The sequence below is a fragment of the Grampus griseus genome (assembly GCF_964374135.1).
Source record: "Grampus griseus genome assembly, chromosome: 7".
Taxonomy (NCBI): domain Eukaryota; kingdom Metazoa; phylum Chordata; class Mammalia; order Artiodactyla; family Delphinidae; genus Grampus; species Grampus griseus.
Genome location: NC_139001.1, coordinates 58,628,746 through 58,646,996, shown reverse-complemented (window position 1 = coordinate 58,646,996; position 18,251 = coordinate 58,628,746). Strand labels below are relative to the sequence as shown.

Below are 18,251 nucleotides of genomic sequence, written 5' to 3'. Positions count from 1 at the left end.
ATGAAATTAGAACACTCCCTAACACCATACACAAAAATAAACTCAAAATGGATTCGAGACCTAAATGTAAGACTGGACACTATAAAACTCTTAGAGGAAAACATAGGAAGAACACTCTTTGACATAAATCACAGCAAGATCTTTTTTGATCCACCTCCTAGAGTAATGGAAATAAAAACAAAAATAAACAACGGGGACCTAATGAAACTTCAAAGCCTTTGCACAGCAAAGGAAACCATAAACAAGACGAAAAGACAGCCCTCAAAATGGGAGAAAATACGCATCAACGGACAAAGGATTAATCTCCAAAATATATAAACAGCTCATGCAGCTCAATATTAAAAAAAAAAACAACCCAATCCAAAAATGGGCAGAACACCTAAATAGACATTTCTCCAAAGAAGACATATGGATAGCCAAGAAGCACATGAAAAGCTACTCAACATCACTAATTATTAGAGAAATGCAAATCAAAACTACAATGAGGTATCACCTCACACCAGTTAGAATGGGCATCATCAGAAAATCTACAAACAACAAATGCTGGAGACAGTGTGGAGAAAAGGGAACCCTCTTGCACTGTTGGTGGGAATGTAAATTGATACAGCCACTATGGAGAACAGTACGGAGGTTCCTTAAAAAATTAAAAATAGAATTACCATATGATCCAGCAATCCCACTACTGGGCATATACCCAGAGAAAACCATAATTCAAAAAGAGACATGCACCCCCAATGTTCATTGCAGCACTATTTACAACAGCCAGGTCATGGAAGCAACCTAAATGCCCATCGACAGACGAATGGATAAAGAAGATGTGGGGGCTTCCCTGGTGGCACAGTGGTTGAGAGTCCACCTGCCGATGCAGGGGACACGGGTTCGTGCCCTGGTCCGGGAAGATCCCACATGCCGCAGAGCGGCTGGGCCCGTGAGCCATGGCCGCTGAGCCTGCGCGTCCTAAGCCTGTGCTCCGCAACGGGAGAGGCCACAACAGTGAGAGGCCCGCGTACCACAGAAAAAGAAAAGAAAAAAAAAAAGAAGATCTGTACATATATACAATGGAATATTACTCAGCCATAAAAAGGAACGAAATTGGGTCATTTGTAGAGACGTGGATGGATCTAAAGACTGTCATACAGAGTGAAATAAATCAGAAAAACGAATATCATATTAATACATATATGTAGAACCTAGAAAAATGGTACAGACGAACCGGTTTGCAAGGCAAAATAGAGATACTGATGTAGAGAACAAACGTATGGACACCAAGGGGGGAAAGTGGCGGGGGGTGGTTGTGGTGGTATGAATTGGGAGACTGGGATTGACATATATATACTAGTATGTATAAAACAGATAACTAATAAGAACCTGCTATATAAAAAAATGAATAAAATTCAAAAATTAAATTGAAACAAACAAACAAACAAGTTCCCTGTGAGATTCTACTATACAGCCAAAAAAGCTATGACCCCAATTTTTTCATCTGGTCACTTCTATCTACATTAAAGCCTCCCAAAATTTTATCTCTTGCTCGACCTGAGCTCCAGATTCTGATATACAACTCTTTACTTGAACCATCCACTTGGCTATCTAATAGACATTTCAAATTTAACAAAGCCACAAGTCTTACTTCTCCCTTTACCCCTCCCTTCTCCAGGCTTTCCTTACTACTAGGCTTAGCCAGACTCACTATCTCCTTTTGCCTGTATTACTGCACTAGCCTTATCCTTACTCTTGTTATTAGAACCCCCAACCCCCATCACCACCTGCCACAGGGATCTGCCAGACTGATCTTCTTAAAACATAAAAACCTCCAATGTTTTCATATTAAAAAAAAAAAAAAAACCCAAGTTCCTTATCATGGCTTTTATTATCCCTGCCTACTTCCAATCTCATATTCTGACTCCACACATTCACTAAATCCCAGCCACCTTTGCTCATTACTTTTCCTCCAGATGTCAATAAGACAGGCTCCTCAATGTTCAGATATGAAATTCTTTTTCACCTCGTTATAAGGTTATTTCCTAACCACCCTACCTAAAATAACAACCAAGCTCCATGGTTTTCCCTATTCCCTACTATTCCATAACCCTAACTTTATTTTCTTCAAACACTAGTCATGTAAAATTACCGTGTTTGCTTATTTGTCTTCATCCACTAAAACACAAAATTTATGAGAGTGGGGACTTTTTCTCTTTTACTGTTGCAAAGAACCTAAAAAACATTACCTGGAGAACTGTAGTATAGACTCAAATATTTGTGGACTGAATGAATGATGACTGACTTCCCTAATCTTAGTTGCCTGTAAGATGGTACCGTTCATCAGAGAATTTATGAGATTTATGAAGTGTCACATGTCAAGTACCCTCACATAAAATAAAGCTGGATACAAAATCTGTCCCCAAGAACCACTAAAATGGACAAAGTAGTTTAAAGACTAGCTTTAATAAAGTTATTCTCCTAATTAAAAATAATATGGAACTACAGAACAATGTATCGAAGAAGGCATATAATGAAAACCACACATTAATTATGTGCTTTCCATTCTGTTGTGTCCATCAAGAATTCTAATCTGCACTATTACTATTACATTATGAGGTAAATTCGTTTAATCATAAATTATACTATTTCAGAAAACAAAGAGAAATGTATTTAAAAACAGACACCAAGCAGCCATTTGTTGAAGATGCATCTGATGAGTTAAACTAGTTGACCTCTCTAAGATTCCATGGTTTAAATAACAGAGATACATAATACTGTTAATATATATTCCAATGTTACTATATATACCATATAATAATACTACTATTCAATATTATACCTAAGATATTTGAGACCTCTAGAAGTATCATTGTCAATGGATTACTCATGGATCTGTGAACACTAATTTTCCACAGGATACTAAGAAAATAACAAGTGTGACCAAAAACATACATTAAAATGATTTATTTTAAAAGACAGTGTACTCTAGATATTTTTCTAGGCATAGGTATTATAATTTGAAATTCCCAACTTCTTGCACAAATTCTTGAATTGCATCAGATGACTTGTAAATCAATACAAACTGAGTTCAAAAACTATGGTTCAAAGTTTCTAAATTATTTTACTCAAAAAAAAAAGTCTAGGGCTTCCCTGGTGGTGCAGTGGTTGAGAGTCCGCCTGCCGATGCAGGGGACACGGGTTCGTGCCCCGGTCCAAGAAGATCCCACGTGCCGCGGAGTGGCTGGGCCCGTGAGCCATGGCCGCTGAGCCTGCGCGTCCGGAGCCTGTGCTCCGCAACGGGAGAGGCCACGACAGTGAGAGGCCCGCGTACCGCAAAAAAAAAAAAAAAAAGTCTAGTAAGAACTTACATGTACTAAAACTCACCACTAAACAAACTTAATGGCAAACAAATGGAGAAAATATCTGTGGTGTGTGACAAAAGACTGATGTCCTTAACATAAAGATGTCTTTTAAAAATGTCTTACAAATCAGTAGTGAGGGAAAAACAAGCAAAAAACATGAAAGGATAATGACCAAACACAAATAGACAATAAACATGCAAAAATGTTCAAGTTCCCCAATAATAAATGAATGTATTAGAGTCTATTTTTACCACCCCAAAACTGCCATTTGATAAAATGACATCCCAGTACAAAAAACCCCATCCTCGCAAACAATGGGGGTGAAAGAGCGTTTCTGCAGTATATATAAAAGCCTTAAATTCTTCTGCATAAGGAAATGATCAGAAGTGTGAGCAAAGATTTCTATGTAACGGGAAAAAAATGAAAAATAACCTAAACACCTAACAAGAGAGGATTAGTTAAATCATGAAATATCCTCACCAAAATACTTAGTAATGAAACTAATCATGTTGTGGAAAACTAATGATCTGGGAAATGCACACAATATATTATTTGGAAAAAAAAGATAAAGTTGTGTATATGACCTCAATTTTAAAGTGACCCCAAAGTGTAAAGACACAGTATGCAATATGCACCAAAAAAAGACCAGAAGATTATACAGGCAATTTACCAACTTTATTGGTTGTAGGATTACTAATTTTTTTTCTTCTCAGGACTGTCCTGAATTTCTACATCTGATATTAGTCTTTTTCTTTGCTATACTTCTTCTCCTTTCCTATTTTCTGTTGGATTGATAATTTTCTACCTCCTGCCCCAGTTTAGAAGTTAAAAATTGCACTTTTGCAATAGACAGAACACAGAGGGTCTCCAGGGTAGTAAAAATACTCTTACTATACCATAATGATGGATATGTTATTATACACTTGTCCAAACTCAAATAATGTACAACACCAAGAGTGAACCATTATGTAAACTATGGACTTTGTGTAATTATGATGTATTAACGTAGGTTCATCAGTTTTAACAAATGTATCACTATGGTGAGAGACGTCATGATGGGGGATGCTATGCATGTGTAGGGGCAGAAGGTAGATGGAAAATCTCTGTACCTCCTCTTCAATGTTGCTGTGAACCTAAAACTGCTCTAAAAAAAGTCTTAATTTAAAAATATATATATATATAAAATCACACTTTTGTTCTCTTACTTATATCCAAATTATAAATTGATGTAAAATGGCTAAAACTATTTTCTATAAAGCTGATCCTCCTAAAAATGACAAGAACCTCTACCCAGGAACCAATCCCCACAAGTCCCACACCGCTATTTCTTTTTTAGGCTTAGTATTCCACTTCTTAACAATATAAATATTAATTTCCAAGAATAATGAATACCATGTATTAAAATACAACTGATAAAAAATGAGTTCACCATGATACACCAAAGGAAAAAAAAAAGAGAGAGAGAGAACCTCTGATGGCAGCTAAGACACCAACTCATTCTGAAAACAGATAAATAAACGGAATGGATTTAATAGCTTATCCTGCCTTTCTTGTACAAACTGTGCTTCGGGGGTAACCAAATAGCTAACAAGGGAAGGATCTTTTCAGAAAAAAATCACAGCTTAACACAAAAGGACTGAGAAAATTAGAAAAATCACCATTTTGCAAATCTTAATGAAATAATGAATCCAAGTTACAACAATGAAAAGCTGCTAAAACTATTACTTGAAAAGCTGAGACTTGGAGGCACATGAACCAATAAAAGACACAGTGCTTGTTTGAATCCTAACTTGATCAATTCTAAAAAGGTATTTTTAATCATTTGGGGAAAACTAAACATTACAAGGCTATTAAATAATACTAAAGGATAACTATAAATTTAGGGTATTGTAAATAATGGTACTTTGGTTATGTTTCTTAAAATCCTTAACATTAGCGCAGCAGTTTTCAAACTTCTCGATATCAGAATCACTTTAAGTTTTAAAAATTACTGAGGACTTCAAAGAGTTTTTGTTTATGTGAGTAACACCTATTTGCCAGAGAACAAGGGTAAAGGAGAATGGCTGACTATGAAGTTGCATATGGGAATGGAGAGAGGTGGTAAAATGATACTATATCTTAATTATGGTGGTGATTATACAACTGTGTTCAGTTACTGAAAGTGCAGAATGGTGCACTAAAATTTTAGAAGGAATTTTACTGTATGTAAATTATGTTGTTAAAAAAAATAGAAAAAAATCCATTTTTAAAAAATTTGAATGAAGATTTCAGTTGTCCTCTGCTTATATATCAATATTTTCCATATTAAGAATCAAAACTGGGAACATTTTAAAGGTTGATTTATTAATTTCAAAGTAACAAACTCATAAATGTTAACATAAGTAACATCCTCTTATGAAAAATATATATTTTTAAAAATTAGAATAGTTTGACATTTTTGCAAATATCTTTAATATCTGGCTTCTTAGAAAATAGCTAGATCATACTAAGTTAAATAAGTCAGACACAGACAAATATATGCTATCACTGATACAAATTAACATTTACAAAACAGAAATGTAATCACAGACATAGAAAACAAACTTATGGTTACAAAATAGGAAAGGAGAGGGAAGGAATAAATTAGGAGTTTGGAATTAACAGATACACACTACTCTATATAAAACAGATAACAAGGACCTACTGTATAGCACAGGGAACTATATTCAATATCTTATAATAACCTATAATGGAAAAAATCTGCAAAAGAATAGATATATACATATATATAACTTTACTGCTTTGCTGTACACCTGAAACTAACACAACATTGTAAATCAACAATACTTCAATTTAAAAAAAAAAACAAAAAACAGCTAGATCTTTATATCTGCTTCTGTGTTCAATCTGCTGTGTTATCATATATCATATAGCCTCTGAAAAACTCCACTGTACACCACTTGTGAGGCAAAAATGAAATAAGCAAATAGCATCTTGGTATTATTATGAAAATAACTTGGACCTCACAGACACCTAGGAAAAGGGTCTGGGACTCCTAGACCACACCGTGCAAATCACTCCATTAGTATTACTGGGTAAAGTTATACACTCTCTGGAATTTACTTTAAAATACTCCAGCAAGAGTAAAATTTCAAACAGTGGGAAAAGAAGAAAGGCAGAATGTTGATAACTGTTGAAGCTGCGAGGTGGTTACCTTAAGGTTCATCATACATTTATCTGCTTTGGTGTATCTCTGAAATTTTCTGTAACTTAAAGTTACTAGTGTTTTACGGTCAGTTAAATTATTAATTTTTTACCCACTGTAATCACTACTATGTCCTCATTTCCTCTGGATCCATTTTTCTACTTAACACTTCAGTAGTTACTTTCATAAGGGTCTTTGAATAATAAACTTTCAGTCCTTGATTATTTTAAATATCTTCATTATATTCTAACTCTTAAGTAGGATTTTTAATTGCATACAGAATTCTTGCCTGCTGGTTACTTTCTCTCAGTGCTATAAAGATACTACTACATGATCTTCTGGTATGTGTGTGGCTGATGAGAAGTTTGTAGGTCTGTAATTTGTTAGCAATATGACTTTTCTGTTAAAATTTAAGATTATCTTTCTCCAAAATTTTAGTTTAAGACAGGGGTGGACTTATTTTTGTTTATCTTTCTTAATACTTGAAGCAAAATTTTCATCTGTAAACTATGTATCTCCAACACCAGAAAATTCTCAGCCATTATCTCATCCAACACTGCTTCTCTTGCCATTCACTCTATTCTCTTTTTCTGAAAATCTTATGTTGGTGACTCTCAATCTTTCAAGTCTCTACCTGTTCATTATCTCTAAACTATATTCTGGGTAAATTTCTAAGTATATTACTATTCACTCATTTTTTTCTATGTCCAGCCTAAAGATTCTCCTGTTTGTCCCGCCAAATTTTTCTATTTCATCTAAACAATGCTATCAAGACATACCACTACTAGTAAAAAAGAAAAAGCACTGTAAATTAAACACTGACATGCCATGGTCGGTAAGATATACTCATATCTCAGAAGAAATGTTAAAACGTTAAACAATTCGTGTCTTTGAATCAATGAAATATGCTTCTCCTTTCTAGGATTTCTGGTTGTTTCTTTTACACATCTACCTTTTTTGTTTCACAACTTCTTTTCTAAAGATGCTACAGCTTCCTTTATCTCATTGACAGGTATAAACATACTGATTTTAAAGTCTTTCACAGATTTTTAAATTATCTTTCTTTAATTGGACATGAATTCATCTCTTGATTGTTGATTTTACTGGCTATCTTTCATAGATTTTCCCTTCATCATGTATTTTGCAATTTTGGTTTTCAGGCTTATACTGAGTATAATTTTTCTCTCTGCATTATACCTCCATGCCTGGCATTTTTCCAAGTGTTTCCACCAAGTCTGTCTGGCCCTAATGTAGACCTAGGTCTTTTATTGGCTTCAAAGCTAATACTGGAGATGTCATAAATCTAGACACCAAGTTAATCGCTCAATGGTTCAGACTGGTTCAGAATCTGATCACAAGATTGTTGATGTCCTCCTATTTCCCCATGTCCTCTTCTCATTTCTGTAAGTGTACAGCCTCATTTAAGCTGTACCTTAGAGTAACAGACAGCAACAAACTTTTTTTTTTTTTTTTAAGCTCACCTCTACAAAAAGGAATCCTACGCCAGGCCCTGGTTTTAGGCAGTGAATTTGACTCTTAGCTCTTTCTCATGTGGGGTCTTTTTAACTATATTAATAGATAATTAAATAGAATATAATTCCTGACCTAAATACTTAACAGGTATGGTCACCCTACCAAAAAAAGTAACTAAAAATTAAGCAGGATAAAAAAAAACTGTACAAGCAGTATAGTTATGACAATATTTTAAAATGTGCATGACACCAAGCTTTACATATACCCAATCTTAGAGGATAAGCCAAAATCGGGTAGAGAACTAAAATTTGAGAAACTGGCTAAGTCTTGGCTTGAATTTGGGAGAAATTTTCTCACTCGAAAAGATGTCAGAAAGATCGCCTAGCTTCAAATACACAGCAAATGGTAGAGTAAAAATTAAATTTCAAAAACAGCATGCATTTCTCAGTGGGCAAGGAAAAGAAATAAAGGGAGTGAGTGGGGTTGCAGCTTGGGGCCCAATGAGCTCTATGTTCCAAGGAAGATGGGGGTTTGGTTTCTAAGGGATAAGAGGCACTAAACATACCCCTCATGAGGAGAGACCCTGAATCAGATTCACTTCTTAAAACAGGTTGGAATAGAGGTCATTTTTGTGAAAGAGGAGCTTAGAAAAAAGGTCAAAGAAATTGCAGAGTCCTAGTAAAAAAAACGGTGTGGTCTCATTTATTTGGGAAATGTGTTACATTGTTTCCATACTCACCAAAATGCAAACCAATGGTGTCAAAATTTTAAGCAGTTCATCTGTGCATACTATGCTCTAACACCGATAAAGGTTTTTTTTACTGATTTTTCATGTAAGAAAACACATCCTAAAATAATTTCTTCCTTCTTGCCAATTAAAAAGACAGTACACCAAGGGGTAGTTTTCCTATTACCAAATTATCCCCAAATTACAACTTCCTGGTTTTTATTTCTAAATATGCTGTTATGTACTATGCAGCATTTTTATTCTGATTCTCTTTAAATTTTATTTTCTCAAGTTCTTTCCCCATTCCTTTAAAATTTGGAAAAAAATTCAAATTTAATGGCCTTCTGGAGTGCTTATTTTACCCTCCCTTGCCAACATACAATAAACTAAATTATCATCCTAAAAATTCGATTTTGTATTTAATTCAAACACTGTTGCTATTTTGATAGTATTTTGGAAATAAATTATTGTACTGAGCACTTAGTGCTTTATATCAATCTAATTTCATGACCAACATAAATCCACAAAATTACAAATAAATTCTCTAGAGGTGTTTTTCTAACATGTATAGATCTCCATAACTTTAACTTTGTGGAAGCTTTAAAAACTGGTTTCTAAAAACTATCTCCTATGTCCTCAGAAGTCTGTCATCTACCAGTATTCTCAAACTTTTTGGTCTCAGGACTCCTTCTAAACTCTTAAATATTACTGAGGTCCCCAAAAAGCTTTTGTTAATGTAGGGTATTTATTTTGATATTTACTGTATTAGGAATTAGAAGAGAAATTTTTAATGTTTTGATTCATTTGAAAACAATAAATCCATTAAATGTTAACACAAATTAAGATTTTATGAAAAACAACTATTTTCCAAAAACATACATAAAAGTTTAATGAGGAGAGAGGTCATGTTTCACATTTTTGCAAATCTCTTTAATATCTAGGTTAAAAGAAGACAACTGGAGTTTCATATTTGCTTTTGCAGTGTGTTGCAATACGTGGTTTGGGTTGAAGCATATGAAGAATATCTAGTTTCACAAAGATATGTGGCTGGAAAAAGAAGTAATCTGATAGTCTTTCAGCCAATTGTGGTTATTCTTCTTGGATACTATACCAAATCTGACAAGTGCTAAATTTCTTAAAGGTCAGTTGTAATGTAGAATCTGAAACTATATTGGTAAACTTTCCACATGCTTGTTGTTGGCCTATCTTGAACTCTGAACAGATGGATCTTTTACCCATGCAGGATTTTGTAACATGAGCTGATCATCTGAAAACTACTGGTTCACTCAGTTATCATAAAGATCTTCCAAATGATGGCATATTTCATTATAATACAGTATCCCCCAAAATGCTATTTATTAATATTAATATCACTGTCCATTTCATCATAAAAGTATGTAATTATTAACAAGTTACCAAGTTCATAGTAGTAGATTCAAGTTTTCCAAAATTCTAATTTTCACTGGAAAGCCCAAATTTTATCATTGGTAGCAAACAGTCAAGTTTTTTTCCTTTTAAGGACAGGCTCACTTAATTCATTATACTTTTTAGAAAATATCTGTCACTGAAGTACATGAGTCTCTCAATAACCATAGTTTGTCAGTCTTTCAAGTAAAATGTGTTTCCAAAAAATAGCACCTAGTTCAGCTTGCAACTCATACAATTGCTCAATTGAAAACAATATATATATTTTCAAAGATAATCATCTTATTTTGGTATGCAGAAGTGCTTTATTAAAGTATACTTCCCATTTTGTCATAAAGAATATTACAAAGACATGCAGCAGGAACTACAAATCAGAAACACAATGAGATACCACTTCACACCCATTCTTAGTATATCTAAAATCAAAAAGGAGGACAATGATAAATGTTGGTGGGGATATAGAAAAACCGGAACCCTTTTGCTGGTGAGAATGTAAAATGGTACAGTCACTTTGGAAAAACAGTTTGGCAGTTCCTCAAAATGTTAAACATACAACCCAGCAATTCCACTGCTAAGTATATACCCAAAAGAAACAAAAACATGTCCACACCAAAAAACTGTACACGAACGTTCATAGCAGCATTATTCTTAATAGCTAAAAAATGGAAATGTTGTTCATCAATGGATAAAGGAATAAAATGTGGTATATCCATACAATGGAATATTATTCGACCACAAAAAAGAACAAAGTACGTTTAAAGGCTACAAGACAGATGAACCCTAAAAATATTATGGTAAATTAAAAGTCAGACACAGTGAGCCACATACTGTATGATTCCACTGATAAGATATAATAGGCAAATCTAAAGAGACAGAAAGTAGATTAGTGGTTGTTGGGGGGCTCAGGGGACGGGGCAGGGAATGTGGAGTGACTGCTAATGGGTACGGGGTTTGGGGGAGGTGCTGAAAATGTTCTAAAAATAGAGAGTGGTGATGGGTGCATCAGTCTGTGCCTATATTAAAAACCACTAAACTATATACTTTAAAGGGCGAGTTTTATAGTATGTGAATTATATTTCAATAAAGCTATTATTTTAAAAAGGACATGCAGCATTCAAGGGTCAAGGTTTAGTAAAAATAACTCTTTTGACTTGTTCATCAAGGTCATTGCTCAGTGAAGCTAGCTAGCATTTTTCTTTAACTGCAAGTGGATGGTCATAAAGAATACAACTACTAGTACAGTTTAGCATCACAGCTTTGATTTGCGCTAAAACACAGCAGTTTTAGCCACCATCAGTAAAAATGTCTATACAAGAAAAAAGGCAAATAAACTGTACTATTTTTACGAAAAGTAGTTTGATATCAAGGACCTCTGACAGGGTCTCAGGGATCCTCAGAGATCCACAGACCACACTTTGAGAATGCTGCTCTAAACCATAGCTTCAGAAGGCTCAAATGCAATTAAAGGCTTTCTAAGCACAGACAATTCCTATTTTCTAAATATATATCACAAATTCCTCAAAAGAAAAAATACTATTACTTCAAAAAATTAAATCCAAGTGTCCCAATTTAAGAGTTTAGAATCACTGACTCAGTGGAAGGTTATAACAGCACAATCTCCACAAAAACCCAAATAATGACGTAAAAGAGTAAAAGTAAGAATTTAGTGTACAACAAAGGATTCAATAAAACACTATCTAAATAAATAACAGCACTAAGGTAATGAGGATACTATCTTTTAAAAGAGATTTCTATTTTTATTATTAAATAATTATGTACTACTTAATTCTTAACACAACAAAGAGTAGACTTCCAAAATTTCTACCCATGCTATCAATAATAACATATCTAACACAGCTAGGTTTAAGTACTTCACACTTGTAAGAATAAACTATCACAGAACTGAAGAATTTTAGGTCTAGAAGGTACCCTAGATATAGTTACCTAGGCCAACAACTGCATTTTACATGCTGAGAAAACTGAGTTTGCAAGAGAAAAAGTAACTTAGCCAAAACCACACAGGCTAGCTAATGGGTGAGACAGCATAAACAGTACCTACTCCCAGTACCATGTTTTCACTATACCAACCTGATTGCCCAACCAAATAAAATGCATAGAACATTTAATTTACATCACACCAAGAACAGCCAAGACACCTTACATGCCAAATAAAAATTCTGTGATGCTTGAGAGTACCAATCAGATGTGAAAAAATGTACAAAACTAAGTGACGAAAAACAAATGTAATTGGCATAACAGAGAAATGAATCTTTGACTTCAAAAACTACAATCTTTCAATGAAGAACAATTTGAAACACGTTTTGGTGTTGACTTTTCACAAAGACACAGGGAAATGTATCATCACCTTTAAAGACAGCCAGATACTGATGAACACCTCACTGAACTTATCTATAGCATGACATGACTTGGAAAACTCACCTGCAGGACTGTCAGCATTCTCTCCGGGGTGTAGTTGTATACCAGTAGAATCTATAGAGTTTACTGTAACTGTCTGTAGATTTGGCAACTGACCAGTGCTTAGACTAACTGGAGTTGAAGTCAAGGCTCCACCTGCTGCAACTTGACCAAGCGTGAGTGTCTGAACAGGCGTCAAAGTTATTTGTTGGGCAGCAGTATTCTGTATTTGCAAATTCTGCAAGTTCTGAACCCCTTGTACTTGAAATGTTTGCCAAGTTATCTGTCCAGAAGGGGTCACTGTCTGTGCCTGAATTAAAAAGGTTCCAGGATTCAGCTGCAACTGAAGATTTTGCAAAGCCTGTTGTGATATATTCTGACCACTGGCTTGCACACCATGGATTGTCTGTGGTGTAATACCTTGCACAATTTGGGCTTGACTGGTTGGCTGCTGAGACTCTTGAAGTTGCAGATGTTGTACAACAGGCTGTGCTGTAGAAACCTGAATATTCTGAGCCTGTGTCTCTTCAGAAACAGGCGACTGGATATAATTTCCCTGAAGATCTGAAGAATGGACTTGCCCACCAGTAGTAGTCAAGCTATTTGTATTTTGTTGTAATATACCTGTACTATCTATAGTAACAGGCAACTGTGATGAAGAGGATGTTGGCACAAATAAATCTGTCTCAGTATTAGTTTCATTAATATCAGGAGAAACCCGCTCACCAGTCCTTTCTGAATTGTCTGAACTATCCATAGCTTGTCCTGTGTTTATCAAATGTCCATCAGCATTAATGCCTGCGGTCATTGTCTGAGAACTGCCCGAGAGTCCCAAAGAATCTAGATCGACACTATTGATTGGTACAAAAGTAATATTTCCTGGAAGACCAAGAGGCACATTAGCAACTACTTGGGTTTGGCCAGGAAAGGATGAACCACCAATTGCAACTCCCTGAACCTGGACTTGACCAGTCTGTGGTATGAGATTCTGGATATTAGCAGGAGGTGTTCCAGAGGCAAGCAAGGTTTGATTAGAGCCAGGAATGATCTGAATTTGACCACTTTCTTGATTTATACCCCCATTATCTGAAGAGCCTGTGAAACCAATCTGAACCTGCTGACCATCTGATGACTGAATCTGTGGTATTACTTGATACTGAACATTGGACACTGTACCATTTGATGAATCTGATCCTGGTGCAACTGAAAATATTTGCTGATTCTGCAAATTCTGAAGGGGAAGGACATACTGCCCACTGGAAGTAGCAGCACTTGGAATCTGTACTAGATTACCAGCTTCATCTTTTATAGTTGTAGGTGTGGCTGACAAAACCTCCCATCGGTTTGGTGCTCCTCCTAACTGTGCAGAAGCCAAATCACCTGTCTGGATAAAGAAAACAAAAAATGTTATGTGATATGTATTTGTGGTACATTTAATCCAATCCTCAAAAAACTGATATAAATCCTACCACCTGAAAATAAAAGTTCTCTTAGTAACACAACACAGCTCAAATACAGAAGTACTATATAAACTACAATAATCATCATTTCCAATTTTGTTAGTTATTGCAAAGATAAGCCATGCTATCTGAGCAGGAAAAAAGTTCAATTAGAATATTATTTGTTTTATGACTACCAACTGATTTTCTAATCCCTCACCTATGATCTACAGTTAAAAATAAATAAGTAAAAGTAGAAGTAGCTAGAGAAAAGATTACGGACAGCTCAAACCAAACATACCTCACTGAAAAGAGTTCAAAAGGTATAAAACTCACTAAAAACATACCACTAAATCAGGTACATTACATACGCATACGAAAAAGAAATATCAGAGCAGTGTCATCAGTTCCCTGAGTTAGAAAAAGTTAAGATTTGTATATTACTGCTATCAATGTAATTGATAGCAACCTTAAATCAAACAATTAAAGCTACTCTTTCATGGCATGTATTAAGGTACTCCAGAGTAAACTCAGGGTGAGGGCGATTCCTTTAGTGAGCCATCAAATTCTTTTTCCCATGAACTACTAAAAAAAATATGAGACCTTAAAAAATTTTAATGAGGAAAGGTTATTGCCCTGTGACCACCACTGCAAAGTCAGCCCATCTGAAAGGTTTTTCTAGAATCTAAAAGCTGGAGGATATAGACTTGCTTTACCTACTATTTCTACCTAAGTCTGCAGAAGAATGCTAGACATATACATTTTGTATTCTGTGACCTGCTAGAATCTCAGATATCATCTCCATATTTTATGGATTAGACAAGACTAGAAAAATACCAATGGAGGAAAGTAGAAAGCAATAAAACCCAACAAATCAATGTCAAATTTTTTTTGACATTGACATTCAAAGGGTAAATTTTTTAAGGAATAATAACAGTAACATCTAACATTTGAACCGTTCTTTTATATGCCAAAAACCACTTTTATATGCCAAGAACCATGATAGGGATTTATAAGATTATATCACCTGTTGCTTACAACTATCCTATGAGGTATTATGACTATCCCCATATCACAGATGACAAAATTGACAGACAAAATCACACAGCTATCAAATGGCCAAAACAGGATTTAAAACTAAGCCAGTCTAACTCCAGAAGCCAGGCTCTTGAATACTATACCATACTTGTCTCCCACTAAGACCAGGGGTAAAGATGTGGGGAATGAGACCCTATATGAATTAATCACCATCAAAATAATGCCATCCCTAACCCATTTCCTTCTAGATCTGTATATGACTTCCCATAACTCCACACACCACTAGACAATGAGAACATGAGCATATCTAGCCCAGAATTCTCAACCTAGGATCCATGCCTGGGATTCAAGGGATCTTTAAATCCTCTAAAATAGCATACCAACTTTTTGATAGAGGGCCTGGGGTGGGGGTGGGGGCAATGGTATCTAGAGTTTCTTCATATTCTCACAGGGGGGTCTTGTGACCATAAAAAAAAAAAGGTTAAGACAAATACTGTTCTCTCAACATAAACCATTCCACAAAATTTAATACAAATATTGTACAACCAGATGAACCTAAAAATTTAAGAAGATTCACTACCTAATTTTCATGTACACACACAGTTGAAGAGTATATATTTCAATAGATGAACCACAGTGTAATGACTCCATTCAAGACATTTGAGCCTATCTGCCAAGATGAAATAAGGATGAGTAAGCCCATGAGATATATAAGGTCATCTTCAAGTGGTTCACAATCTATCCAAGCAGACATACACATACAAGCTACTACTATGTGAATAGTGGTGTACACTAGGCATATAATCAGAACACTTTGGGGGAACACAGAAAAATGAAAAAAAAAAGATTTCACATAAGAGATTTTTAAGTAATTGTGGATAAAATTTAAGATTTCACTGTGTGTGGTTAGGAAACAGAAATACAGGCATTAACAAGGTATAGAAATAAAGTCACAGACTTTTAAGAGACTCTAAAAAAATAATGTATAGTTTGGAGTTCGAGAGGATCCAGAAAACATTCATATTCGTAGAAAAGAGTAATGGGGAACAGGACTAGACATTTTTATCAGGGCCTGTAGTAAATGGTTTCACAGGTCCTACTAACAAGTTTGGACTTTATCCTACAGATAGTGAATGAAAGCTATAAAAGGTTTTGAGGCAAGTGAGTGGCGCAATCAGATCTGTGCTTTATAAAGATAAACTAAGACCTAGTGAAGGAGACTGAAAGGCTGAAGACAATAAAGGCAGAGAAACCGTAGGACCCAGTACAAATGTCCAGGCCTGAACTAAAATAGTGATCTATCCTTTAAACACAAACATTTAAACTTATCAAACTTAAATTGTTAAAATGAAGCACCAGACTTTAAAAGTAGCCTACATTCTTCAAATTCTACCTGGTATAAAAATTACAAGCTTAAGTAATCTTTCCCTATATTAGAGTAACAATTCATGTTTCACTTCAGTCGCTTGGTTTTTTTTTTTTTTTTTTTGCGGTATGTGGGCCTCTCACTGTTGTGGCCTCTCCTGTTGCAGAGCACAGGCTCCAGATGCGCAGGCCCAGCGGCCATGGCTCACGGGCCCAGCCGCTCCACAGCATGTGGGATCTTCCCGGACCAGGGCACGAACCTGTGTCCCCTGCATCGGCAGGCGGACTCTTAACCACTGCGCCACCAGGGAAGCCCAGTCGCTTGGCATTTTAAATAAACTAAAGATATTTAAATCTATCCTTTATACTGAAATCTACACTAAAGTATAGTGCTTCAAATCCAATTCTTATCTTCTTAAGGTTATTGTTCACCTATGGAGAACCAACCTTGAATTTTTTCTGACCGGCATTAAATATACAATTTTTCAACTTATACCAAATATAGTATCTTACATACAAATTAATTTTACAATGCAGTCATTCGTAGGTATCCCCAGGATATTGGTTCCAGTACCCTGCAGATACCAAAATCCCCCATGCTCAATTCCCTTACATAAAATGTATACTACAGGCAGACCTCCAAGGATGCAGAACCCACAGATATAGAGAGACAACCGTACTGGCATTTTGTCTCTTTTTCATCCTTAAAATAAAAAGTCAAATTTATGGCATCTGAGTATTTTTTTTAACAAAATCTTAATAAGAGCAGATTCAACCATAAGTGAACAGCTTTCTAGTTCAAGAAATTCCTTGAAAATACTTACAACTACTCAAATGACAAGTCTGAATAAATACTAGAACCCCCTTCTCCAGAAGCTAAATAAAAATAAACTACAGTACCACTTTTCCCAACAATGCAGGCCATTAATTGAAGGGAAATCTCCAAACCTAGGACAAAATGATATACTTGAACTTTTTTGAGTAAACCTAAGGTTAAGAGCATATATAAAAACTATTTATGAACACTGAAACAAGAATACTAGACTTTCATAATATAAGCTAAGACTATAAATGCTTAGAAGAAGGGAGTACATTGCACTAGAAAGGAAAAAATTCATAACTGGGTTCTAGCCTAGCTAGAACTGTGGAATCATGTGTGATTTAGAGCAGGACCTTATGGGAAAAATATTACCTTGCAGGGTCATAAGATCCTAAAGAAAGTGTTAAGCGTCATAAACTGTAAAGCACTATATAATCCTATATTATCCTTATGATAACTAAGATTATGAAGACAGATTTGAAAAACATCCAATTGCGCTTAGCATAATGAGCAATAAATACTTACTGAATGAATAAAAGTATTTTAAAATTATTGCAAAGGAAATGATAGGAAAAATGAATAAAACCGACCTTGAGATATTACAGTCTTCAATGAAAAACTCTACACCAATTTTAAACCAATTCCACAATAACCCCCCAATATTTCAAAACTACAAAGCCTACTAAAACCATTCATTTGTAAGAGAAATTTCGTCAGCAGCATACCAAAAAAATAGGTAAATTAGAATCTGAGACCAAAAAACAGTTGTAAGAACGTGTGATGGGGCTTCCCCGGTGGCACAATGGTTAAGAATCTGCCTGCCAATGCAGGAGACACAGGTTCAAGCCCTGGTCCAGGAAGATCCCACATGACATGGAGCAACTAAGCTCGTGCGCCACAACTACTGAGCCTGTGCTCTAGAGCCCATGAGCCACAACTACTGAAGCCCGCGTGCCTAGAGCCCTTGCTCCAAAACAAGAGAAGCCACCGCAATGAGAAGCCCATGCACCACAACGAACAG

The 18,251-nt window shown here is 35.4% G+C and overlaps 1 protein-coding gene across 1 annotated transcript in view; it reads right to left on the bottom strand.

Moving 5' to 3' along the window:
• The window catches only part of SP3 (Sp3 transcription factor), a 64,588-nt gene that overhangs the window by 40,360 nt on the left and 5,977 nt on the right, over positions 1-18,251 (bottom strand). The window contains exon 4 of the mRNA XM_082658809.1: positions 12,593-13,952. Coding sequence (XP_082514935.1) covers positions 12,593-13,952 — 1,360 coding nt within the window. The remainder of the gene's footprint in view (positions 1-12,592; positions 13,953-18,251) is intronic.